Source organism: Camponotus vicinus, unplaced genomic scaffold (assembly GCF_025532165.1).
Source record: "Camponotus vicinus isolate PSW18456_S1 unplaced genomic scaffold, iyCamVici1.0 SCAF_14, whole genome shotgun sequence".
NCBI lineage: Eukaryota > Metazoa > Arthropoda > Insecta > Hymenoptera > Formicidae > Camponotus > Camponotus vicinus.
Window position 1 is genome coordinate 5,941,014 of NW_028141950.1, and position 27,315 is coordinate 5,968,328.

The 27,315-nt window shown below is 42.3% G+C and overlaps 1 protein-coding gene across 4 annotated transcripts in view; it reads left to right on the forward strand.

Moving 5' to 3' along the window:
- Window positions 1–27,138, forward strand: part of LOC145964802 (uncharacterized) — an 81,583-nt gene extending 54,445 nt beyond the window's left edge. For 2 of the 4 annotated variants that reach the window (XM_083087913.1, XM_083087914.1), the window contains exons 5-8: window positions 10,808–10,945; window positions 23,994–24,183; window positions 24,470–24,669; window positions 25,306–27,138. In XM_083087913.1, the coding sequence (XP_082944039.1) occupies window positions 10,808–10,945; window positions 23,994–24,183; window positions 24,470–24,669; window positions 25,306–25,332 (555 nt within the window). In that variant the 3' untranslated portion in view covers window positions 25,333–27,138. The remainder of the gene's footprint in view (window positions 1–10,807; window positions 10,946–23,993; window positions 24,184–24,469; window positions 24,670–25,305) is intronic. The other 2 variants (XM_083087915.1, XM_083087917.1) reach the window with 2 other exon arrangements.
- Window positions 27,139–27,315: the final 177 nt, after the last annotated feature.

Consider the following 27,315-nt stretch of genomic DNA (forward strand, 5'->3'; position numbering starts at 1 on the left):
GGCTTCTCCCCCCTTCTATAAACCGGCATCCCGCTACACGCCATCGACTTGGGGCCGCCTCGTTTTGCTCGATTTCGATTGCCGGGCAGAAGAAGCTGCTGAACACGGTGGAACATTGCTCGCAATTTAAATAAATTCACCGCGAGCGCGCGGATGCTCCCCTCCGCCCATCAGCTGGAATTGGCGAGCGTGCGCGAGAAAGAGAGAGAAAGAGAGAGAGAGAGAGAGATCGTTAAAGCTCGCACACTGCGTCTCGCGCTTCCTTCGAAACGGGTATCGTGCAACGAGAGTCGTACAAGGCGCAGACATTGTTGGAAAGCGGGCTTTAATAAAACAGCTGACTTTGACAGCTGAGGCGAAGGAGGCTAGCGGTAAAGGTGTCACTCGCGAGAGGACCGAGGGAGGGAGGGGAAACGCGATCGACGTCCTCATCGACGTCCTCAGCGGCCTTTGCGCTTATCGCGTCGCAATAATGCACAATACGATCGTCATACCGTGACACGTGCGCGATTACGTATCCGATTCCGGAACGGTGCTCTCTCTCTCTCGCGCGTTTCGAATAATTGTTCCACGTGTGACGTAACCGCGGCACAATGTTATAAAATCCGCCCGCGCGGCACGCCATTATACGCACACTCGCGTGCACATACACACGCGTTCGTGTATGCGTATATGCTGAGAATCTTGTATAGGTCGAGTACGGACCGGTACTACCGGTATTTCTTGTCGAGAATCTTTTTTTTTCTTTGGCAAAATTTCCAGAAACACAATACATCGTTTCCGGGATATCTCATTCTTTTAAATGCGACAATACGGCATTGTTTCCCTTGATTCTTCGTGTAAAAATATTGATTAATTCCGTGTTACAAGTCTGATACTTGTACATCTTTATAATTAAATAATTTGAAGGATTTTTAATCGAGATGAAATAAAAGAAATTTTCCTATGGCAGCAAAGTAAATTTTCTGGCTCTGCAAACAAAGATATTAATGTCTATACGTGACGTAAATATGAGACTTCATTTATAGCAAAATTATCAAAGCTCTTACACAAAGAAGTATGAAATGTTGGGATATATTAAAAAATATTTATTTACAATAAATATGTATGCAATATAATAAATATTATATAAGAATGTTATATAAATGTTATATAAATGTTATACAAGAATATGTTATATAAATGTTATATAAAGAATATAACATTTATATATATTTATAATATAATGTTATATAAGAATATGTTATATAACTGTTACATAAGAACATAACATTTATATATATTTATAACCTAACATTTATAACATAATAAATATTTATATATTGTTATAATAATACTTTGTAAACTATGCAATAGAAATTTGATTGGAAATGCCTGATTCGAGAGAAATATTTCTTGACGACGAATATGAGTACTTATTATGTGGGACGCCCTGTATGCATATTCATTTGCATATAAATATATATACATGTGTATATATATATTTGCAAGCAATTCCGCGAGCCGGCGTTCTTTGGGCTCGCGCTGATTAGAAAGGCAGAGTGAATCGGCCAAGTGCGCGGCGTGGTCGCGCCACGTCACGACACGGTGAAAATCGTTTGCCTCCGTGCGATCCCGTCGTTCTCTCCACTCTGGTGGATGGAAGATGAGTGAAAGGTTAGTTACTCGACCAAGGTCTGTTCAATGTCTCGTTTCAGCTTCTCCTCGGAATAGCGATGCCAAGATATTACATACGTGTATGTACGTGGGTATTCGTAGCCACCCGTTAAATGAGGCCGGGATCGGCTCTCGCGCGCACTTTGTAATAATAATCGTAACGTAATGGTATCGCGCGATGCGATAATAATAATGCGATAGAAATCTGAGACACACACAGATACACATGTACATCGACCGGCTCCGGATCGGCGATTTATAATGTATTATTGCGACAAAGTTCTCGCAGCCAGTTTTAATAGAAAGCTCACGCGGTTCTCCGAGAGAGAGAGAGAGAGAAGGGAAATAACGCGATTAGTCGTAATGAGATTAATTGTAAAAATCGGACGGACGGTACGGAATCGCGTTGCGTCACCCGCGCAGCGTGATATTTCAAAATTAAATATTAAACGCCTCTATACATACAGTGTGTTTGTATAATCGTTGTACGTCAAGTAGGTAATTTTTATCGGAACCGTTTATTTTAATGGCTCGGGGGCGCAATTACCGAGCAAGTCTACTCGAGTGCATAATATGGCAAATCGATTATGATGCATTTTCCTCGGCAAACACCGTCGTCGCGAGGCATATCATTGCACGCTGATAAAAAGAAAAAAAAATCCAAGAGCGGATTTCGAGAAATTTTGACGCCGCCAAGATTTCGATGGCGAGTCGGAAGGGGATCTTTTTACGGTGACCCACGACGAGGTGCGTGTTCCTCTCGAAACGGGTCGCGAGAATATACCCCGTGTACATCCGAGCACGGTGCACGCGTGTTACATCCAACGCAGGCTGTTTATCATATAGATTGGCTACCATACTCCGCGGCAGTTAATGGCTAGGCTCTCTCCCGTGTCTCTCTTCCCTCCCTCCCCCCTTCCTCGTCTCCTCGCATCTGCCTCGCACTAACGTGTATCGATACCGAGGATCGAGCACACCTTGTGGAAGAGGAACGCGGCGTGTCCAGCTGGCGTGGGACACGCCGAATACGACGCGTGGCCCCCTTTCTCGCGGTTCGTTAATCGTCTCGGTAGACAAAGACGTCTGATTGAGAAATATTTTTTTTTTTTTCAAGAGAAAGAGACAGAAAAAATTGAATATTAAATATAATCAATATTCTCATAATTTTCTCAAGAGAGAAAAAAGAGAGAGAATTAAAAATTAAATATAATTAATTTTTTCTAATAATTTTCTCAAGAGAGAGAGAGAGAGAATTAAAAATTAAATTCGACTAATAATTCCCCAATAATTTTCTCGAATTAAAAATTAAATATAATTAATTTTCTCTAACAATTACCTCAAATTAAAATTAAGTACAACTAATTTTCTCGAATAATTTTCTGAGATTAAAAATTAAATATAATAAAAATCTTCTCTAACAATTCCCTCGAATTAAAAATTAAGTACAACTAATTTTCTCGAATTAAAATTAAATATTAATAAAACGAAACAATATTATAAGAAGGAGATACACGCGATAATCTCAGCTTTCATCACGTGTGTAACAAAAGCCGATGTGGAGAGGATAAAATGTGTAGGAAATGATAAAAATGCAATTCTCCATTATTCGACTGACAATCTAGCGATTAATTGACGTAATTATGCGAGTGCATTGCCGCGCGTACGATAAAGTGGAATTAGAAAGATCGTAATGTATGCATATGACATGCACGGAGCCTTACGACCTTACTTTCCACGATTCTCGGAACGCTGTAACGTACATGTGCGCATGGTGGTACACGTCCTTGAGACTTCAATAAACGGATGATTTCGCGCGGAATATGTAATCGCGGGCGGAGAAAAATCGGAAAGGGAGAATCGAAGGTGCGCGATCGTTTAATAGGCGAGACGTGTGCGTACGAACGACCTTACTTTCCGCTGACGTGCCATACTCGGCGCTCTCGGAGCAAAGAGGACCAAGACTATGCCACTTTTTGCCGCGGGAAATTATTTTCTTCACATTGCGCAGATACGAACACGCGCGACATATCTCGCGAATGGGATAAATCGTCTCGTTCGCTTAAAAAGAAAGCGACAATTAAATTGGAGAAGAGCGGAATCATCAAGAATGTCGTATCGATCCGTCGAAACTGGAGCAGCCTCGCATCCTCTTAATGAAATTACACGTAAACTTTGCGAGTAACAGCCTTTATCGAGTAAATGCGACTTATGTAACATGGTCGGTGTCGACTAATCCCTGGGAACGACTCCGGGAGGCACCACCATCGTCCGGATCCTGATGCGCTCCTTTTGCACGGACCCGAGCTTTGTTTGTACCCCACCCTAGACCGAGGGATAAATAGAGAGAGACGAGGGGGAAGGGAAAGAGACAGAAGGTGCTGAAGCAGGGGCGAGGGGAGGCGGAGGAGGGCTACGTGTGCCGTGCACCGAGAGCGCGCTAGTGTTAGGAATGTGGTACCACTACTTGTCACAGTCACAAGCGCGCACCACGCCGCCCACAGCACCGTCCGTGCATTATATTACCTGTATACGAAGCAGACCGTTGCGAGAGCGAGGTAGCGAGCACACACACACACACACACATATATATATATATATATAGGGTGTCCCAAATTTGACGACTCAGCCGTTAATGGTAGATTCCTGAGATCATTTGGAAACGAAAATCTTAATAGCAAAATGTTGAGGGAGATGTAGTTTCGGCGCTATAAACGATTAAAGATTACCAATCAGCGCATTACGTTCTTTTATGCTCAGGAACATAGCGCATCAAGGGGCCCGTACAGTGCGATAATATCGATATCGATAGAGGGATGAATATAAAATAAAAAATAGGATTCTGCAGTGATTGTATTTTCCATGCGACAGTCAGTAGTTTGGACATTTTTATAAAGTCTTCCTCAACATTTTGGTATTAGAATTTTCGTCTTACACCCTGTATATACCGGGTGACGCGCCGCCTCGGGGGGTGCGCTTCCCCCGAGAGAGAGAAAGAGAGATATACGTATATATATCGGGACGCCATCCGCCATTTCGAGCCACGTGCTCGAGGAGCGCTCCCTCAAGAAAGAGAGAGAGAGCCGATCGCGATTCCGCAACCTGCCGGTTCCGCGCGGTCAGCGAAACGCCCGCGTTTCCTCCCGAAGATCGCGAGGTGGAATCCGGTGCAGCTACTTTCGAATAATAATAAGAGCAAGCGCCGCATCGAGAGGAGTCGGTGAGTTCAACGAGAGAGAGAGAAGGAGGAGAAGAGACACGGGATACGGAGGAATTAGCCCTCTCCCTCATCTTCCCGGATCCTCTCGCTCTTACGCATACATTCTCGCATCCCGCCCCCTATTATTTATTCCACCCTACCGCTGGCAGCCGTCGCTGCCGCGCCATACGAGCAATTTGTATCTCCCGATGTGGAGAGAACAATGTTTGTATCCGAGCGTGTGTATCTCGGCGTCCTCCCGCCGCTCTCTGCCGCTTCTAGTCACGATTTAGTCAAGGATACACAGGCGATCGTTATCGAGAGGCTGCGCTCGTAAAACGATAGTCCGCTCGCGACGGGATTTGCTTTTTCGCAGAGAGGGAAAAGAAGAAGGGAACAAGGGAAAGAATCATTTCGCTCTCCTGAGACCCCGAGAAATGAAAAAATCGGTATCTCGTCGTACGACGATCGACCAAGCCTCGCTATTGCCGCGAGTATAAATCGAACTCTCCCTCGCATCCCCCTCCTACCCCTCTAGTCCGATCGGAGAAGCTGCGAGTGCACGAAACCGGTACCACGCGAGCCGGGACGATTTTTCAGAGTTAATTGTCAGCGCGTTATCGATCGGCCGTGACACGCGACACGTAGCGAGTAGGTAATTATTGTCGAAATGTCGATCGGATGTGTACGTCGAGAGTAAGAGGGAGAAAGACAGAGAGACGACGAGACGAGCGATCGATCCTCCTCTCTCCGTCTCGTCTTGTGACGAGATCGGCTTCGAAAACGAGCCAGAAGACACACTCCAAGTATCATTAATCACTGGGAACGGTTAATTTGATTATTACTAATTTCCCAAGAAGGGGGAGGGAGGAGATACACGATTGCATCAACGTCAAGAGGCATCCGATACTCGGCGATTTAGAAGCTAATTGTATACTTTGCGCGCAAAATTTATTAATACCCAATAATAGGAACGCGCCTTCACACGTCTCTATAAATATGTATGTAAGGAATCTTGCTCTTTCGACAACGTTGGAACCCGCTTCCAATAGCGCTCTATTGAAACATATCGGCGGCATCTTTTCGAGTGGCTTCTTCATCCGGAGAAGCGCTAAGGATCGCGTGGTAGTTGTATATTATCGCGAGTCCGGTCATTAATCAGCCTATCGGGCTAATTAATAACGCGTAATGATCCGCTCGGCGGACGGATCTCGTGATTTCAATGAGCTCCTCGCATCGATATCGGTAGCCAACGTTCTCTCCAACTTGTGTCCCCTTTCGTTTCAAGCTTCTCGGGATTAGAGCGCATTAAGGATAAGGGATAAATCGCGATAAGCGACACAACAGACTTCTATCATTTTTTCCCTCCTCCTCGGCAACTTTGATTATTATTATTTTCAAAACTCGAGACGATTAATCGATGCTCCCCAACTATTATCGCAGGCTAATTGAATCGTTATGACTCGTTACCGGTCGTGAGAGAAACGCGTGGGACTTGGGGTCTACCTGCGAACTTGTCTACAGGCTCGCCCGTCGAATGGGCTGTCGGACCGGATGTCGAAGCCGATAATCCAGTTTTCAATTTCGAGAATGACGCGCTCGCTTCGTTCATTCGCTCGCTTGAGAGAGGCACGAAGACCGATGGCAAATAAAAGATACGATTCGCCGATGGACGAAAAAAGAGAGGGAGAGCTCTTTCCTTCACCTCCTCCCCCTCCTCGAGACGTCGAGGAGAGTCGATGTACGCCGTCGGGGTGGCAGGGAGCGAAATAAAACGAGCGGAGGAAACGCGAGGTCGAAAGAAGCGGCCGTGAAGAAAAGGAGGAGGAGATGAAGAAGAGGAAGATGGAAGAGGAAGAAGACGGGGAGACTGACGACGGTGTCGGGGAGGAGGACGAGGGGGCAACGGAAAAAGAAAGCAAGAGGAGGGAGATATAAAATAGGAATAAAGGAACGAGAGAAACGTAGATCGCCGCGAAACTTCAGAAATGTCATATCCGTCAGTGTCCGGGGCTCTGCCTTCTGGAGGCAACCGGTTCCCGGCAAGCGCGGGATGATAAAGTATTGTCCAAGCGCGAGTCCCCGATACGCAATTTACCGGGGGTTCGTTCCTCGCGCGAAGGAAGAGGGAGATTCTCGTGGAATAATTAATAAATTCACCGTCGATATTAAAAGGAAGAGAGAGACGCGAGGCCGGAATCGGCCAGCTCTCTTTCGAAATCGGACGAGGTCCCCGCGAGAGCCGAGGTCCAGACTCCTCCTGGTGTGTCCCGCGACAGGACTTGCGAGCGAGATACTTTCAGGGGATACTAATCGCCCAGCAATGCGTGCACGATCGTGCCAGACCGGTCGTTCTCTTGTACGAAGGAACGCTCGCATACCGAGTCGGCGATACCTTGAGAGAGATCGCGCAGAAGGAATAATCCTTCGGATATAAAAGCGACGTGTGGAGTAGACTTGTCTTGTTTTAAATGCGATTAAGTTTCCCGCAGTCGCTTGTAAATAATTTAAATTGAATTAAAACATAATCATCACCGAATTAAATAAATAAATTAAATAAATTAATAATTGCATTAAATAAAATCATTAAATAAATTAATAATTGCATTAAATAAAATCATTAAATAAATTAATAATTGTATTAAATAAAATCATTAAATAAATTAATAATTGCATTAAATAAAATAATTAAATAAATTAATAATTGCATTAAATAAATTAATTATAATCGAATTAAATAGGTAACTTCAATTGAGTTATAAATTGTATATAAATTCTAATCAACGTTTGAAATTTTATTATAAGACTCGCGGGAAAGCCGAGTTCAAAGTCCACGAAGTCGTCGAATTATATTCTCCATTTGCTAATGATCTCCCTCCCTCCCTCCCCCTCTCTCTTCCTCCCCTGAAAACTCGCTGGTTTGGAAACACTCGGCCCCGCGTTCTCGTTTAATAACCATTAGCCGCGTGATGGCCGGTAGGTGCCGGCGATTTTCGGGGTGTCTCAGTCCACCCTCCCCCTAACCTCCCGCCCCCCTCGCCCCTTCGAAGGGGCGAGAGTGTCAAAGATCTAGAGCAGATAGCGGCGCGGCTATATTGATGAGGTGGCTCTCCGCGTATCGATTCCGGGACGGAGGGTTTTCTCCGGGCGCACCCCCTCCTCCCCTCCCCCTCCCCTTTGTTACGCGCAAGGGTTGATTAGATCCGCCAGATAAGGCATGATTACACACCGTCGCCACCGTACGTCCCTCCTCGCGTCTCCCGTCCTTTCACCCCGACCCTCGGTGCTTCATTCCCGAGGTAAACAAGGGGTCCGTTCTCGCGATGGACGTCGGGAAAGGAAAACGGATCGAAGGAAGCGGATGGGTTTTTTTTTCTATCCATTCGTATCGTGAATTCGTCGCGCGACGATTGATGGGCTTGCGAGGTGAAGGGGAGAGGAGACGTTTTCGTCAATCTTGAACCGTTTTCGTGGAGAAGACGACGGCAACCGATGCAGTTGACAGTTGCGCTGTTTATCTCTCGATCTCTAAAGTTTCTTCCACTCGCTACACAATAAACGCGGGCAGAAGCGACTCGGAAACACTCGATGACGCACCGATTCGCGAACACGAGTCCCTGAATCCGACGACGAGACGCGAGAGCGCGCTTGAAAAGGGGAGGTTTTTCTCGCAACGTTCGTTGAGATGCTCTCTCTCTCTCTTTCTCTCTCGAGAATTAGTACTGTCTCAGAGCTCATTGTGCGTGACGCAACGTACGGGAGGGCGGGACAAAGGGAGAAGGGGATGCACGCGAAAGAGCTATTCCTCTCGCTCAAAGAAATTTCAATAAGCTCGCTATTATGCGAGCGACGGGGTGGGGAGCGGGGCGGGTGGTTCCTCTATTTTGTGCTTTCGCCGACAATGACAGGCAGGCAGGCAGGTATACTCGGCCGTCCTGCCTTTCCGAGCGCCGGGGTGCAGTGTCATCTTGAGGGGGGTTAAGTGGTTTGCGAGTAGGGGGTGAACGAGAGAGAGCGGAGGGTCAAAGGTGGGCGCCTCTCGAGGAAAAGAAACATCTTGCGCGCGCGCCGTCACCGCCCCTTATCTCGCCAAAACGATCGTCAGGGATGTCCCAGTGTTTTAAATAATAATATGACGTATTAATAAAATATACCACACTTGACATTTTTTTATATTTTTTATATGGCATTAAAACACGAGAGATTGAAAAATATTTTCGACAGAGAGAAAATCAGGATGGAAATTTTCGGGAATGATAGCCCATCATTTTACCCAGAACATTGTTGTAACATTACAGCAATATTGCAGCAATATTTTAATATTGTAACATTACAGCAATATTGCAGCAACATGTTAATATTGTTGTAACATTACAGCAATATTGCAGCAACATTTTAATATTGTTGTAACATTACAGCAATATTGCAGCAACATTTCAATATTGTTGTAACATTACAGCAATATTGCAGCAACATTTTAATATCGTTGTAACATTACAGCAATATTGCAGCAACAGTGTAATATTGCCGCAATATTGCTGCAATGTTACAACAATGTTCTGTCCCATACAGAATGTTGCAGCAATATTATTGATATTGTTGTAACATTGCAGCAATATTGTAATATTGCCATAATATTGCTGCAATGTTACAACAATGTTTCGTGCTGTATAGGTTATTTCTACCCGGCTATCATAATTCGAAGCCTCGAGACGGCTTAAATAATATCATCTCGTCGTATCAGCGTCTAATTTGTTTTGACCAGATGTACATGTGCGATGCACTTGGAATTTACCCGCGGCGCACCGTTTTCGGTAACAGTATCGTCCATTAACGGTTAAGTGGTTCAGCAGGAAGAAGCAAGGGGAGGAGGGAAAGGACGAGGATAAAAGTGAAAGGTGGATACGTGTAAACCGGAGAAGAGGGTATTATAATACAGATTCAACGGCGGTGAGATACCTGTGCTCCCTCCCTCTCTGTGTCTCTCTCTCTCTCTCTCTCTTCCACCTCACGTTCGCGCGCCGTTTCGGGGAGAATAAGCCGCGGTTAGTCCCCGAGGTATAAAATGGATCCGTTTCCTTTTTCGTTAAGTGTTTGTGCCACTCGTATGCGTCGACGAGGGTGTACAGGTGTTTTCGGGGCCGAGTTTTTTTTTTCTCGAGAATGGGAGACGTTTTCTCGCGTTAAGCTCTACGCATACTTTGATTTTCTCGCCCCCTGTTCCTCTCGATCCGACCAGGCGAGCGATCCGGAGGGATTTTCGGGGGGAAGGGGGTTGATGCATCACGGTAACCCGCGTCAAGCCCGTGGCTTTTTGATTCCGCTCGTAAGCCGACGAATCGAATGCGGGAGTAGATGGACTCGAGTACACTTCTATAGGGTACTACTTTACTCCGAGCGTCTTATAATCCCTTCTCATATGGCGCAATTTTCATTCACGGCTTAGAAAGAATTCTTCCCGTTTATGCGTAAATAATACAAAAATATTTGTCGGTGAGCGCGCATTTTTACGAGAACTGACCATGTGATTTTTTGACAGTTGACGGGATGACTCGAGTTAATCGATCTCGCGATTTTTCAAATATTTAATTGTGATAAGATTCTTCCTCGCCATTTTTCTAATAGTGTCTTATATAACGAGATAAGGAAACTGAGATAAGCAACTTTATAACGAGTTATTGACAATCAGCTGATCTAATTCTAGCATCTAAAGGAGAGATGAGATTTTTATATAGATTCTTTATTATTAATATATCAGAATTTTATCGCATATAAGATTCTTCGCATTCTTCATATCTTCCTTATCAATGGAGGAAACTTTAATAGCGCGAGATAACGTAACTGCATATTAACTCAGGTTAAATTTAGCCAAGAGAGAGACGATCGCGCAACGATCGTCAAAACCTGAAACGCTGACGTGACGGGTGTGATATCTGTGTCTTCTCTTTTCCAAAACTGTCGCTGCAGAGTGCGGCGAGACGAGCGGGCACCAGCTGCGCCAACTGCAAGACAGCGACCACGACCCTCTGGCGAAGGAATCAGGCGGGCGAGCCGGTCTGCAACGCTTGCGGGCTCTACTACAAGTTGCACAACGTGAGTTTGCATTCATTAATTATTATTATCATATTAAGGAATAATAGAGGTCTAGCGAATCAAAGATTAAAATTCGAAATTGTGTAAAATAAAGACAAAGATGATTTTTTTGGAATTTATTTCTTTGCAAAACTAGACATCTGAATTTGAGAAAAAAAAAAGGAAAGACTATCTGTTTCGATATCTGTTGCAATTTTCTTGATTTTATTATTTTATTATTATTTTATTATTAAAAATACATATTTAAATATTATTTATTCGTTTGAACAAAAGTTTTATACGATTAAACGGTACATTGTTCGATTCGTTAGATTCCTATGATCCCTTAAACTTGAGATTTGTCGAGTCAACCGGCAGATTCCGATTTTGCGAATGCCCTTGGATAGCGTTAATTGGTCGATTAATTGATAAAAAGAAAGTTACTCTTTAACACCTCGATAAGCAATTTGGGAATCTTGAATTAATGCCCACGTTCAGAGACAATCGCTTATTAAACAGAGCTACTCTTTACAATACCTTACGTAAAATGATCGTTAGATAACTTGGCGGTACTCCTTTTTTCTTCTTAATATATTGTATAAAAAACAAGATTGATAATCTCCGATCGAAATTATCTTTTTTTCCGCATTCGCGGAACACATTGAAAAGTGCATTTAGTATTTTATTTAAAGATTCCAATATATTATAAAGACGTCTGCGTGGAAAATAGCGAAAAATTTAAAAAGGAATCTTTTTTTTATTCTCCTTTTATACACATGTGCAGTGTATTTAACTTTGTGATTTAAATTATCTTTGTTATGCATGCAATTTCCGAAAAATCTTTTCCATTAAAGTTTCATAGGATGCAACATGATGTAACAGATTTCTTACAACATCAATTTTTTAAATTTAAATATCATGATATCGACATTTTATTAAATAGGACACTTTGATATTACCTTTCTATTTTTTAAATGAGATTATATATCTTTTTTCTTAGATAAATAAATTTTTCTTTATCATTCTATATATAAAATTAAAGTAGAATTACAATTAACAATATTATTATATTAATTGAACAATATTAAAATAGAATTATCCGAGAAAATCAATTTATGAAATTTATAATTTATCTTGATACATGAGATATAAAATTTTGTAACATATTTGCACTATTTAAATTATTTGCTAATATCTTTAATAATAAACAGATTCAATTCATGTGATTCCATTTTTATAAAAGTATACTTGCAAGGTATTTTCTTAAATGCATGCATTTTTTTATATAAATTAATTCTCAACTAAGCTCATAGTTTTTATCGAAAAAACTTAAAGTTATCGAAAAGCGAATACTTTTTACAATTATTATATATTTCATGTCAAGGTATTAAAATAAATTATAAATTATTTCGTAGATGATTTATTTCTGATTTATTCTGATAATTCTGCCTTGATATCTTTATGAATGATGGAGAATCTCATAGTCTTATAAAAAAAAATATGATTCTGCTACAAAAATAAAACTATCAAAAATACATGCTATAAATCTGTTGCTTGCATCATATGTTCTTCTTGAAACTGTGAGACTTTTATCGAAAATATTATTTCGATAATTATATACATGATTGAGATAATTTAAATCACAAAATTAAATGCCATATTCTGTATACAAGGAGGAATAAAAATAAAGATTTGCTTTTAAAAATCTTTCTTTTCCCAATCTTATATTCCCGTCTCGAGCAGTCGCGGGTGGCCGTGTGCAAACACACGTACAAAGGTCTCCCGACAATAAAGGGGCACCGTCGTCGTCACAGACAGAGACCCCCAGTGTTGTACCAACAATTAGGATGCTTTCTGGTTTGCCGGACGTGGTCCTTACACACGTACAACGCCTGGAGAGGGTGGAGCGTGCTCAACGGCGTGTGACACCGGAAGCGCCGGAAGCGAGCGCCAGGGGACACGCAGGGGGACGCGATAAACGTGATCGAGAAAGACAGAGGAAGGGAGAGGCGCGAGGGAGCGGAAGAACAAAGAGAAAGAATTTCGCGTATCTCTTTTTTTTTCGTCGGACACGATGTTTCACCTCCCCCGCGACGATGTTGCTGCTTCCGCGGGACAGAAATCTCAAAGACGACCGAGAAAAACGGAGAGAGAGCGTGTGGGCGATGACCTTAATAGACGAGACACGCGTCGCGACGGTCTTCTAGCGGAGGAATTCAGCGAAATTAACGCATTCACGAGATGAAACGTCGCGTGCCGTCCACTTGTACCGTTGTTTTCGTTTCCATCGCCGATAAACGGACTGCCTGATTTCCAAAAAAATTATTATCATTGTAACTTTGCAAAAATGACGTTCCTGGACTTTTATTAATTTATTAAAAATTTATTTAAAAATTTCTTTTAAAAAAGTTTTATATTATTTTTATTGAAAAAAGTTTTATATTATTTTTATTGATTATTAGAAATATTTAATTTGTTCCAAAAACGCTTAATATTATTTTTATTGATTTATTGAAAATATCCAATTTGTTTCGAAAAAGCTTTATATTATTGATAAGACGTAGAGACAAGTTTCAATATTTACTTTTCAATTTTTCAGAAATTTCCCTAATTTATTATACAGAAATCCTTCCTGTAGATCGATCGGAGGAACGAGACGTGTGTTAATTGCGTTAAATATCAATGTGATAATTCACGATCGTCTTCCGATCTCGCCAAGAGCCCGGTCTTTATCGCGACGAGATTAAACGGGCGATAAGAGGGAGGGGGGAGGGAGACAGCAAGATGAGAGATGGAGAGAAAAAGCTGCGTAAATTCGTACCGGGGCCGCACAGTGCGTCGCCTTGTTTTCGGCGACGAGGGGGGTTGGGCGGAAGACTGGTAAAAGACAGAAAGCCCACTGTGACACGGGGGGTTATGAGGAAGGGGGGCGAGGGGGAGCACACGTGACGAATGTCCGTTGGCGGCTCGTGCAGAGAAATCGCGAGCCAATTAGCGCGCGCCGCAAATGAATCCTCTTTCACCCGAGTTCACCCCCCTTCCCCTCCCCCGGCGCGGCGCACGCTCTCCCGAGGGGGCCCTCTTTTCCTCGGCCTTATCGCGATTAGCTCGGGAGAAGAGAGATCGCGCCGGCTGGAAATCAAGATCTACGAATATGCCAGACACGCCGAAGACACACGCGGGAACGAGGGGAGGAAGGGGGGCAGGGGAGTCGCTGTCGCTCGTGCATCTCGAGAGGATGAGGAGGTCCCTTCCCACGAGCTCCCCGATTGTTCCTCGCTTCGGAAGAAACACACGTTTCCCGAATACGCCCGCTTCCGCTTCCTGCGATGCGAGGATCTTGGGGGATTCTTCTAGAGGGGGGCAGGGAGGAGGAATCTTTGGTGGGCCAAGAGAGGGAGAAAGGGAGTAATTTCGCGTAGAAACGTGAGGCCCGGTAATGGATACTTGGTACCGCGAGACAGTTTCCTTCGTGTCGCGGACACGAGGTCTTTTTCAAAAGCGACGCACAAAAAGGTACCGCCATTACACGGCGGATCGGGCAATGAAACGCTCCTCTTTGGACGAGGAGCGGAGGCAAAAGGTCGACCATCGCCGCCAAGCGTTTCGTTCTCTCCCCGGGAGAATGAAAAGCCGGATCTTTCTCCAGCCGGTAAACCAAGTATCGAGTTGCCATTGTGTGTCATCGAGAGTCTCTGGGATACCCATTGTCAATTTCTCTCCGCCGTGGAATCTAATTCCCTGTCTCTTCTCCTCCCCCTCCCCTCTCTGTTCTCTGCCTGTGTCGTGCTCTTCCGCGAATCAACTTCTCTCCAAGAATCACGCAGAAATGTGAACTCGATCGTTCTGCTCCAGTCCGCTTTGAACAGTCTAATGTAGGATGATTCAAAAATACTTGTGCAAACTTTGGGAGTGAGTTCTTTACGCTTGAAGAAGGAAAAATGTCCGGAAATGCCTGAATTATAATTGAGAGATGACATTCAACACTTGGGTTTCAACTTGTTGATCCAATCAATTGCCTAATTATGATTACTGCAGCCCCCTATAAAAGATTACATTCAACGACGAAAACACAAATGTCATATTTACTTCAAACTGACAGAATACATTTACACTGATATAATAATGTAATGAATCTTCAGTTCAATTGTTTATCTACTCACAATTAACAACAAATATTCAGAATGTCCTCTATTTTATTCAATGCACTCATGGACACTTTGGATCATGAACTGTTGCGCTCTTTAAAGACCTCAGGGCGATTGCGATATCCAAACGTTGAATCTTTCGATTATAATTCATAAACCAGACACTTTTAGACTATGATATTTTTTCTCCAAGTGTGGAAAACTCACGCCCAAGTTTGTACAAATATTTCTGAACAATTAACAAATATTCAGAATGTCTTCTATTTTATTCAATGCACTCATGGACACTTTGGATCATGAACTGTTGCGCTCTTTAAAGATCTTAGGACGATTGCAATATCCAAACGTTGAATCTTTCGATTATAATTCATAAACCAGGCACTTCCAGACTATGATATTTTTTCTCCAAGTGTGGAGAACTCACCTCCAAGTTTGTACAAATATTTCTGATCATCCTATCTATATCGAGACAAAATTCAAGAATAATTTTATCCTAGAACAATTCTTCCATTTTCTAATAGATTACTTTTAGCAACAGAGAGATGCAGTCTAGCCAATAATTATCCAGATAATTCGCCATGTATTTATACGAGGCACACAATATAACGACGGCACCTTGGAGAGACCTATCTCGAGCCAACGAAAGGATACTCCGCGCGAGTTTCTCGTCCTCTTATTCCCCTCGCTGCTTTTGTACGAGACTCGCGCGGATTCCTCGCGCGTCAGTCGTCGTGAACGTACACCTTGTGATTCCTCTGACACACGCACATGAGCAGCCGCAATCGTGGTCAACGAGCGATCGAAATAGGCGACTGTCTCCGGTTGACGTTAAGCCGACACATTACAGTCTTAGCGCCGGGTCCGAACCTTTTCTTCCTCCGCAGGCTCTCGAAGGAGGCGAAACGGAATGAGATGACTCTTCTCGAAATAGTCGAAGCGCTCGCGACCATCGTCTCGATCCCGAAGACCCCTCGTGCTAATCAAACGCGAAGATTATCTCGACAAATTCAAGATTGACAGACGTGCGCTCTCTCTCTCTTTCGAGGATGATGTTTATAAATAATAATTTTCCGGAAAATTATTTCCAGAGACTCCAGGGGTCTCTTATAACAAGTTTCTTCAAGATTAAATATCATAGAGCGCGAGTGCTTCTTGGAATTATCGTTAATTATCGAGTCAGGCGATCGAAGACAATCGCTCGATCGATTCTTCTCGAGATACGATCATCGTGAAAGTAGTTTCCGGAGCGTTTTGCCTTCGACGAAGGAGAAGGCCGCGACGAATCAATCATTTCGGTGGCAGACGTATTTCTCCCGCGTTGGCTTCTCCTCTCATTTCTCTCTCCTCCTCCTCTTCCTCTCACGAGATCCCCGACAGGTCGTGTGGCGGGAAGAGAAGGAGATGGCGCGGGATCGGGTGGAGAACGACAGATCTGGCGTCGTTAAGATAGAGCGGGCCGATAGCGCTCCATGGCTAAACTCAAACACGACTCCGGCTCCTCGCTCGAAAATACACGGATTATTCGTGCCAGGCTACCGGGTGCTCGGAATATGGTAATCGTCGCCCGAGAGCCAGCCTCGTCGTGCGAGAGGCACGACACAGGGTCAGCAAGATCATGCCACGTCGCTCGATTCTCTTTCGTCTCAAGACCAAACTTTGTGCTCGCACAATCTAGCTTCGAAGCTGGAGTCATGGAAAATTGAATCGACCTATCACATCGATAAGCATACAAAAGAAAAAGGAATTAGAGCTCGAGATTTCATCTAGTTATGTTTCATTCCAGAGAGAGAGGCTATATATTCAAAAATTCATCGACATGTCTTGATCTGAAAATAATTTTATTAATTTATTTATTAATTTGTCTTGATAAATTGATATAAAATTATTTTATTAATGAAGTATAATAAATTAATAAAATTTCTTATTTATCAATTTATTTTGATAAATTAAGATGAAATTATTTTATTAATAAAATTTAATAAATTAGTAAAATTTCTTTACTAATGAAATTTTATTTTAATATTATTTTTATTTTAATTAATTTTAAATTAGTAAAATTTCTTTATTAATAAAATTTTATCTCAATATTAATTTTATTTTAATTATCTTTAAATGAGTAAAATTTCTTTATTAATAAAATTTAATATAATTTCCTTATTAATAAAATTTAATAAATTAGTCAAATTTCCCATCAAATAAATAGTAAAAGAGATAAGACAAATCTATCTTTTTGCTGACAAAATACGGAAACCATATATATTTCCTTAATAATTATGATTATCGAATACAACCATTTTTCTTTTCTTTACATATTTTTTTCTTAATTTTTGCCTCTTGCTCCGCAGCATTTTAAACGTTTTATCGAAACAATAATGATGCTTGTAATCTTGTAAAATATCGGATATACATGTTATGCGACAAGATATCCGGGTTAATTGCGGGTTCTTTCAACGCGACGGAAAAATCGAGCGATAAACTTTGCTTGCGTTAGAAAGTCTCTTCCTCTTTAGCTGCATTTTCCTTTTTTTTCGGCGCGTCCGGCTCGCTCGTAAACAAAGGCACCGGACACCGATCCGGGGTCCCGTACTCATTAATTCTACAAGGTTGCCCGATAAAAATCCGACGGGCCCCATCGACAAAGTATATCCCCCGACTTGCTTTCAATAACAAAGTCAGCTGTGTAATCCAAGATGCTGCGCTTATAGAGCGCGATCGTCACGCGATCGGACCTCCTTGGTCGAGGGACTCGCGTCCCTCCCCCGCGTTTTGGGACCCGGCTCCGGCGAGGAGAGCGTCAAACTTCTAGTATTACACCGGCTGCACACGAGTAGCGGATTATCCCGACAAACAACGTGTCAACGCGTTCCGTATTTTGGCGAACACTCTCGGTTTCCGAGAACGAACGGGATGGAGCGATCGGGAACTCGCGATCGGACGCGCATCGATGCACCAACGACATTGTTTACGACTCAATCTAGCTTGTAAATCTCGCCGCTTCCCTGTTTTGTGAATATGAGACGGATCCTTCCTCTCTCTCGCTCCCCTTGTTTGTCAACAAGGCAAGAGGACGATGGACAGTGTCATTTTTATAACGAGGGGGCGGTGAAATTCCTTTGATTAGAACGTCTCATCCCCCTCCTTGACGAAGATTTAATCTCCCTTTCGATCGTCGAATTCCCGCCAATTGTCTTGTGCCGAAGAGCGGTAAAGACTTTGCGATGCGTCTCGTACGTGGGATCGTCGCGAGCATATCAAGTGGCGAGCTTCGCCGTAATTCGGACTTCTGCGTAATTCGATTTTATAACTTCCTCGCGGCCCTTTCATCCGCGGATCGTACCTTCGGGATGTGTCTCGACTGCGAAATGCAAGACTAATGGAGTCGCATACTTTGCGCTCGATGATGACAGCTTCTAATCTGTCAAGGGAAATTTTCATACGATAGGAATTCCGAGGGATTTCTTTTGTATCTGGAAGAATCAAGGAGTTTTATTGGGACTCTGGGAATTTAAAGAAAAATTCTCTGATAATTTTTGCTCATATTGAAAATAATCGACAAGAAAAATAAATTATTAAAATTTAAATTTTTATTAAAATGTATTTAAAATATTTTATAACAGTGTCTTCCTAGAAAATCTAGAATTCTCAGGGATTTCTTTTATCTTTGGAAAAATCAAGGAATTCGCATGGAATTTTATTGGGAAATTAAAAAAAAATTCTCTAATAATTTTGTTCTCATATTAAAGAGTCAATAACCCAAGTAAATTAAAATAAAATTTAAAATATATTATAAATATATATCTATCTTTATTTATATCAATGTCTCAACAAAATATTAAATAAGCAGTGCATATTCTTTATTATAATTTTTAATAATAAAAAAATGAAAATGTTATGCAAGTGAAAAATCATTCCTCTTATAAAGGCTATGCAATTTTTTTCAATAAATTTGTAAGCTTGTTTAGGCACTTAAAGGACTCTGTGTTACATAAATAAAAAGCACTAGAAAACTCACACAATAAGAAATTCTATTTTAGAAAATTGCACCAGAAAAAATCTTTAAAATGTTCTCTTTATTTTGAATTTTTAATAAAAATAAAAGATTAATAAACTTTCAGGGAGTTTTTCAACGTGATTTGAGTAGACATCCTGTATAATAAATTAAATATTCAAATTTTAACTAATTTAATTAATTAATTTAAATTTATATTTACTTGTTCGACTTTGATTCTTCTGTAGGATCATCGCCGTATCAAATTTCAACTAAATTTCTCGAAATAGAGGGAGGAGCAAAAGGGGGCTATTTATTACAGACCGCCGCAATTTGTTTTAGTTTTACCGAGCCGTCTCTCGTCTCGGGACCGTAACGATCCTTCTCTCTCCCGGGCTCTTTTTTTCCCGAGACGACTCGAGGGAACGGGAGACAGAGCGGAGCGGTCCTAAAATTATTCTTCTTATCGGTCAATCACAGTGTCAGATATATAAATATATATGTACATGTATACAAGTGTCACGCATACATCCGACGAGCGACGAGATCGAGAGATTCATATCGGAAGAGACAAGGTGCCTCTGTTCTACGAGAGGAGTCTCGTCGTCTTTCTCATCATCTCCCCGCAGACGCGAGATGCTTAAAGTCCCTCGTCCTGTTTCGTCGCCTCCTCGTTCTCTCAATAAGTAACAACGCAAATTCCTGCTCGCGACGAGATGGAAGCTTTGTGTTCGACTCTGGTCCTCTTCTTCTGGTCGTCAATTATTTGCCGGATCGTCTGTAATCGTCCATAATCCAACCCAAGCGTGTAATAGGACGTGCGAAGTCTTGGATCTTCGCGAATCTTTAGCAAAGGGCATCCTCGGATGTAACTTTTGCCCGACAATAAGATCGAGTCGCGCAACCTCGTCATCAAGATTACCCGGAAATCGCGAATAATTACCGGCCCAGGATGATTCATCCCATTGTCGCCCAACGTGAAGAGCCTATTTTAAGACGCGACGGAGGTAAATCGTTCGCGGAGACCTCTGATAAAAAAAAAGAGAGAGAGAAAGAGAGAGTATCGATCAGAAATATTTCATATTTCTTTTTATTTTCGCGATTCGACTCTTCATTCATTGACCTCACCTCACGTTGATTACGCATGCGATTCGTGTCGTGCAGTTGCATCGTGTGTGACCGCATCAATCTGCATTCGAATCTCCGCCCGCCTCCCCCTGGGTTCCTCTTTCGTCTCCTCTCGCCCTTTATTTTTCGCCTGCCTCTCTCTCTTTCTCTCCTTCCAGTCGTTTTCGTCCACCTTTTTCTGCTCCTTTGATACGTCCCGTTCTCTTTATACATATATGTGTGTATGCATCTTTTTCTATTCTACGCATTCTCGTCTCTTTTGTTTGCACCTCGCGCTTTCGGACACCCGCGGACTCTCCCACCCATCTCCGGTGGTTCCCTATTAAATCTCGCTCGTATTGTATTCAAATTGGTTCGAGCTTTCGCGTCCTTCCTCCAACCCCGCATCGCTCTCTTTCCGGTTGTTCTCCCTGTCGCGAGTTGTCGCTTATTAAAAGGCCCATTAACGGATAGTCGCTACTTGATATTCTATATATTTTGCATATATCTGTAATAATCCAGATATCTTTTGGATGTACTTATGTAAAATGATAGCCGCATTTGAAGCTTCGATCATGACATTTATCTTATAAAAAGACGTGAGATCTCATCGCTTTATGTCTACGCGACAGTAGGATATATTTAAATAATAATTGGAATAAATAAAATTATATTTAAATAATAATTTGAATAAATTCGAATAAAATCCTATACTGAAAAATTTATATATTAAAATTAATAGTAAAATAACTTTCCAACATATCAATTCGAGGCAATAATCCTCGTATTAAAATAATTATTGAACCTATAATATTAATTTAAAGAATAATTAAGAAAATTAATAAATCAATAAATTTGCAAATCAAACAATTCTCTTTAATAAATCTAAAAAAATAATTATTCTATACTCTACTAAAAAAATCAACTTAAATCCCCCTTTAAAATATTCAATATTAAACCCAGAAATTAATTCTGATTCTCTCTCAATAAAATTTATTAAGCTTCGATTAAAATACTAAGAATAAAGGATACAAAAACTGATATATCCTATATAAATACCTAATCTTCTCGTGTTGATGCGACGTTCGGGAAGAAGATGCGGCTCTTTACAGAGAGTCGCCGCGCATTTCGCCCTAAGGAAGCAATAATTAGATTTAAATAATAATTGCAATAAATAGAATTATATTTAAATAATAATTTGAATAAATTCGAATAAAATCCTATACTGAAAAATTTATATATTAAAATTAATAGTAAAATAACTTTCCAACATATCAATTCGAGGCAATAATCCTCGTATTAAAATAATTATTGAACCTATAATATTAATTTAAAGAATAATTAAGAAAATTAATAAATCAATAAATTTGCAAATCAAACAATTCTCTTTAATAGATCTAAAAAAATTATTATTCTATACACTCTACTAAAAAAATCAACTTAAATCCCCCTTTAAACTATTCAATATTAAACCCAGAAATTAATTCTGATTCTCTCTCAATAAAATTTATTAAGCTTCGATTAAAATACTAAGAATAAAGGATACAAAAACTGATATATCCTATATAAATACCTAATCTTCTCGTGTTGATGCGACGTCCGGGAAGAAGATGCGGCTCTTCACAGAGAGTCGCCGCGCATTTCGCCCCGAGGAAGGGAGCGACCGTTAATTCGGCAAATTTCGCCCAATTGCGTAATTCCGAAAAGAGTCGTTGACCGTCTGGACGAGTTCAGGGTGAGACGAGCGAGAAAAAATCGCACCCAGGGGTGGGCGGTCAGGGAAGCGGGGGGGGGAGGGAGGGAGGGAGGGAGGAGAAGATGATGCGCTTTCGCATCACACACGCATATTACACACACACGTACCTCCTTCGCGTCCAGCGCAATACCGGGAACCTTTTCTCCCAAGTTGGCAGTTGCGTCACGTCGCGGCGACTACAAAAGCGCCGCGATTCCTTCCCCCCCCCCTCCGCCCCCCGGTCCGATGCAACACACAACACTTGCATACCATGCTTATTTCGTGCCCGAGCATTTCATGAGCGCGCGTCTCGCCGTTATACAGGATGAGCTGAATTAATTAAGCCATCGTTCGAGTTGACGGTTTCTTCGCGTCTCTTCTTGATGGAGATTTATCTTATTGGCTCTTGGATTGATCAGAGTTCTCGATTTTACATCTTTCTAGTTATCGAGATACAAAGAGCTCTTCTCCCGACCCGGTCGCTGCCTTAAATGGCGAGTTCTTCGCGTTCAACTACGTCTTTTTTAGAAACAGAGAGACGTAATAATTTCCCCTCGAGCAAAGATCATCCCTTGGATACCAGCTTCTTTTCACGCGAGCTTATTATTTCGTTATCCACCTGGCAGGCGGACAAACAAAGCATTAATTAATAAAGATACGTCTTGTAGCGCCAGCTTCGGCAGATGCGACTTCCGCACTTTTCAAGCATCGAGCGAGTTGGGACAATGCTTCAGTTTCTTCTTCTCGGGATAAACAATGCTGTGACGCAATCCACCTCGCCCCGTTTAATCTCCCCTCGAGATTACGCTGATGCGATGATGCTGCGTCGGTGAAATCAGCTGATCAAGTCGCGCCTCCGAAGTCAAAGTCCCGCATCATTCGCGCCGGGCGAGTGTATTTTTAGCAGGCGTATTAAAACGTTAATTCCGATCGAAGCAAAAAAAAAGTCTCCTCCTCCTCCTCCCGGCGAGGGAAATAATACCGTTTCTTCTGTTCTGCGAGCGAGGCGTGGCCGCGCGAGAATCTCGCCGGTGACGTAGCATCTCGCGAATTGCCCTCGAGGACGATTGTCGATTCGTTAATTGCACCGGCTTCCAGAGACTACCGAGAATCTGAGGGATCTCTCCTTAATTGCGTTCTCGTCCGACAAGCCGGCGAAATTGCGTCGGCGACGTCCCTTCCGCTCGCTTTCTCGCGGAATCGATTCTAGAAGAGCGCCAATATTTTTGCCCCCTCGCGCTATTTGGGTTAAGAGGTCCAGTTCCGTTATTTATCGGCACTTACCAATTTATCCGCTGGCAATATGGGTTTCCACGAGGCGGGGAAATTTGCAATTTTCGCGCAATTGGCGCGCATTTTCATACAAATTGGCCTCCGGCTCGAGGAATAACAAAACGGTCGGCCAATGTAAATATCTCTTAATTACATCCGGCGCGATAATTATCCAACACATGCTTGCGAAAATAAAATTTAGCTAATTTTGATGATCAAAAACACAGAAGAGGAATCATTCTCCTCTCACCGATCGATTTGTATAACGTTCATCTTGCGAAGAAGAGGGAATCTTATTCAGAGGGAATCTTCTTCGATCGAGCAACTTTTCCTTAAATCCATTATTACAAGTGAAATGAACTCGCGCGATGAGAATTGACTTGGTACCGCGGGGGGAGAGGAGGGAGGAGAGCGAGGGAGTGAGAAAAATGGCAGATTGAAGTCTAGAGTGAAGAAGAGGCGGGAGTGTGTGTTTCCCCGTCGAACATGCAACGCGCGATGATTTACGACGGAGAATGCATCGCGTTGCACTCTGCTGAATAACGTCTTCTCCCTCCTCTCCCCATCGCATTACGTCACCGCATTGTGTTCGCGTCAATGATTTCAGTTTATCCTTGATTTTTCACATCGACTCATCTTTCTCTTCATCATAAGGACTATCTCTTAATTTCATTCGTTTTTTATCATAATTGTTAAATTTCTGTAAATTTAAAGATCTGGATCCCCCATTTCTTTGCACAACGCGATGTCATGCGCGTAAACTCGCTTTTAGAATTAATAGCTCTAAACTTACCAAATTGTTGTCTACGACTGTTGCAGGTGAACCGGCCATTGACGATGAAGAAGGAGGGCATCCAGACGAGAAACAGGAAGCTCTCGTCCAAGAGCAAGAAGAAGAAGGCCGGCGGCTGCCTGGGCCTCGGCGGTGTCATGGGTGACATGATCAAGGCCAGTGGGCATCTCGATCTCGACAACAAACCCTTCCATTCTGGATTCGGTGCGCCGATGGGTAAGTCCAACCCTTCAAAAGCTTTACCTATCTATTCATCTCAAAACACTGAAGAAACTTGCTGACAATTGTCATCATGAACATGCAATTGCTCGGTTGCTCTAGAAGATTTTTTAAATCGAAAATGATTGGCGAAAAACTTTAACAAGAACTAATGAGAACAAGATTGATATCTGGAATATTTTTAATCTCGTTTAGTCTATTTAAATTGAAGAGAGAATCGAGCTAAAGGTCTCTCACGCGAACAGGTATTAATAGAGCGACGCTTCTCGTCTTATCGTTCCAGGTACATCCCAACACCATCACACGATGCACCCGGCGATGCAACATTACATGTATCACACGGGTGTCGGCGTGGCCGGAGGTCTTCATCAGGGATTTGCGCCACCGGCGCCGCCCCCCATCCACCCGCACTCGCATTCGCATTCCCATTCTCATCACATGACGAGTCTTCAGGGTCTGCAGCTGGCCACGACGAACGCGATGGTGAGTGCGCGATCTTACCCGAAGGCCACTGATAGTTGATCTATCCAGCGGGATCTATTGAGCTCTGCCTTCTGCTTTCTTCGAGTCGCAAACCGAGCTTAATAATGTCGTCTTCCTAAAACTTGAACTTTTAGATTTATAATTTTAGTCTATAATTTAATTGGGGGGAATTTAAAGATTTCTTATCTTGTTTGACAAGTTTTTGATAAAAGTTTAATAATTATATTATATAATAATTAATAATTATTAAATTATAATTAAATTAATAATTATTAAATTATAATTAAATTAATAATTATATATTGATTGATTACATGATTGAATATTTTGATTAAATACTTATTTAAATCAGTTTTAACAATTTTAATATGTATATATGTATCTGTCAATTTTTTTTTAATTTACTTTAAGGATTAAAAAAATCCTTAAGTATATAAATGTGCATCATATAAATTTACGAATTTATATCTAATAAAGTAAGAATTATTCCCCTTGGAATCGTCCATTTATGCAGCGTTTTTTCGCCGGCTATTCGTGTTTCTCTAACATCAATCGCTAAAGGAGAGCCTTTACTCTCACGACCGGCAAGTGGAGCAGCAGCACGTCAGGAGTGTGGTAATCTTTGTCTGGTTTCAGACCGGCTGGCGATCGGAGTACACATGAATCGCGAGTGATTAAGCAACTCAGGAGGACGCAGCCCACCACTGTCTCGTAATGTTGTAAAATGCGTTTAAGGGGGAGAAAAAGGAAGGAGAAACGTAAAAAGTAACGGACGAAAGAAGCGAATATATATATACATATACACGAAAACGCTCCTCTTCTCTTTCTCGCACGCGGGCGCCTCCTTCCTTCGCGAAGGAGCCAACAATCGATCACCGACGACGCGGGGAGGAAAAAAAGAAAGAGACATTCCCGCGGGACAACACGCGTCCAGACACGTATCCAGGGCTCACGTCGTCCTTGCGCGATCGTGAGAGCAGCGCGTCCGTTGGATCTCTCTTATAAAAAGTGAAAGCTCCTGTAAATATGTAAAGTCTCATGTGTTAGGGCCATCGAGCCCCGGCCCCAAGTACAAAGGAAAAAAATCAGCTACTGTATCGAGTCTTATATATTACATATATATATCATATACATATGTATGATATATATAGCATGTGTAAATAAATATTACATAGAGACAAGAATTTATTATATATTATATATATATATATATTATATGCGCATGCGAGCGTGTGCGTGTGATGGAAGGGTGAGTGTACATGCGATGACCTGGTCCTTTTTTCTTATCCGGCTCTCCTCGGGATGCATTCCAGGCGGGCGGTCGAGGACTGTCGGGACTGTCGCGCGGAACCTGGTCCTTCTCGCGCGTAAAAATCTCACGCTTCACCTGGAATCGATCCTGGGAGAGCCGAGACGAGCCGCAAGCGCGCGACACGCTTTGCATGGGAGTCGACGCGCGACATCGTGCAATTTTTCGAGGGGGAGAGAGAGAGAGGAAGTCTTATTAAATGGAAAAAGAGTTCGTGTGACTCGCGGTGCGGGATCGTTTGGACGTTTCGCGAAGATGAAATTCGTCGGAAACGACAAATGACAACCTCTCGCCCTATATTTCTCTCAACAAGAAGTTTATCAACTTTTTTTTAAGAGTGATCACCTCTTTTTATCGCACAGCAAGATTATGTCAAGGGATCGATGTATCTCTCTTCTTCCTTCGAGTCTAAGAAGAGCCGATAGAGAGGTCTCCGGAAACATAATTCGCTTCCCAGGAATTGAAGCTTCTTGCGACATCTCGGACTCGTCGATGCTGATCTTCGAGATTGAGCTTTCTTCAAATTTTCTTTCTTTCATTCAAATACACGTACCTTCTCTCTACACCTGTCGGCGTCCATTGGTCCAGCACCGTTCCGCGTGTGTCGTACCGGTTAGTGATAGTTGACGTAAGTGTAATAAAAGCGCATAGGGTAAACTCGTAAATTATACACGAAGCCTCTGGCGAGAGAGAGAGAGAGAGAGGAAGAAGAAAAGGGAAAGATCGATCGTCGACGACGCGATCGCCGGATCGCGGGAGCGTTAGCTTCATAATTTAGTCACACGAGGAATCCACACACTACAGGGAAACACACACGTAAACACACACATACACACATCACGAACAGCAGCGAGAGCCGGCACACGATTAATTAATGCAAGTGTAAATTTTGTATCTTCGAAATTGTGTATCGTTATTGTAATAATAGTATATATATATATATGCAAATGAAGAAAATAAAAAATATATATATATTATATATATATATCGAGACACGCGACGGTAACGACCGTCGCGCGCGTCAAGTGATTGTGCATAATTAGCAATTAATTCCGCATCACATAAACGCAAACTACGCATATAAATAGTCAGGCAGAATATACATTATAATTCGACGACTCATCGGGCGAGAGAGATCGCGCGGAGGTGAGATATATATCGGCGGGGGGGGGGGAGATCGGGGGGAGGGGGAGGGGGCGATCGTTAGAACCGTCATTATCATTATCGATCATCGTCGATTGATTGTCCACTGATTGATTGCTACTCGTGAGAGAGACTCACTCGCTTGAGTTCCGAATACATTGTGATTTTTCGATTCTAGAGGTTTTATCACTCGC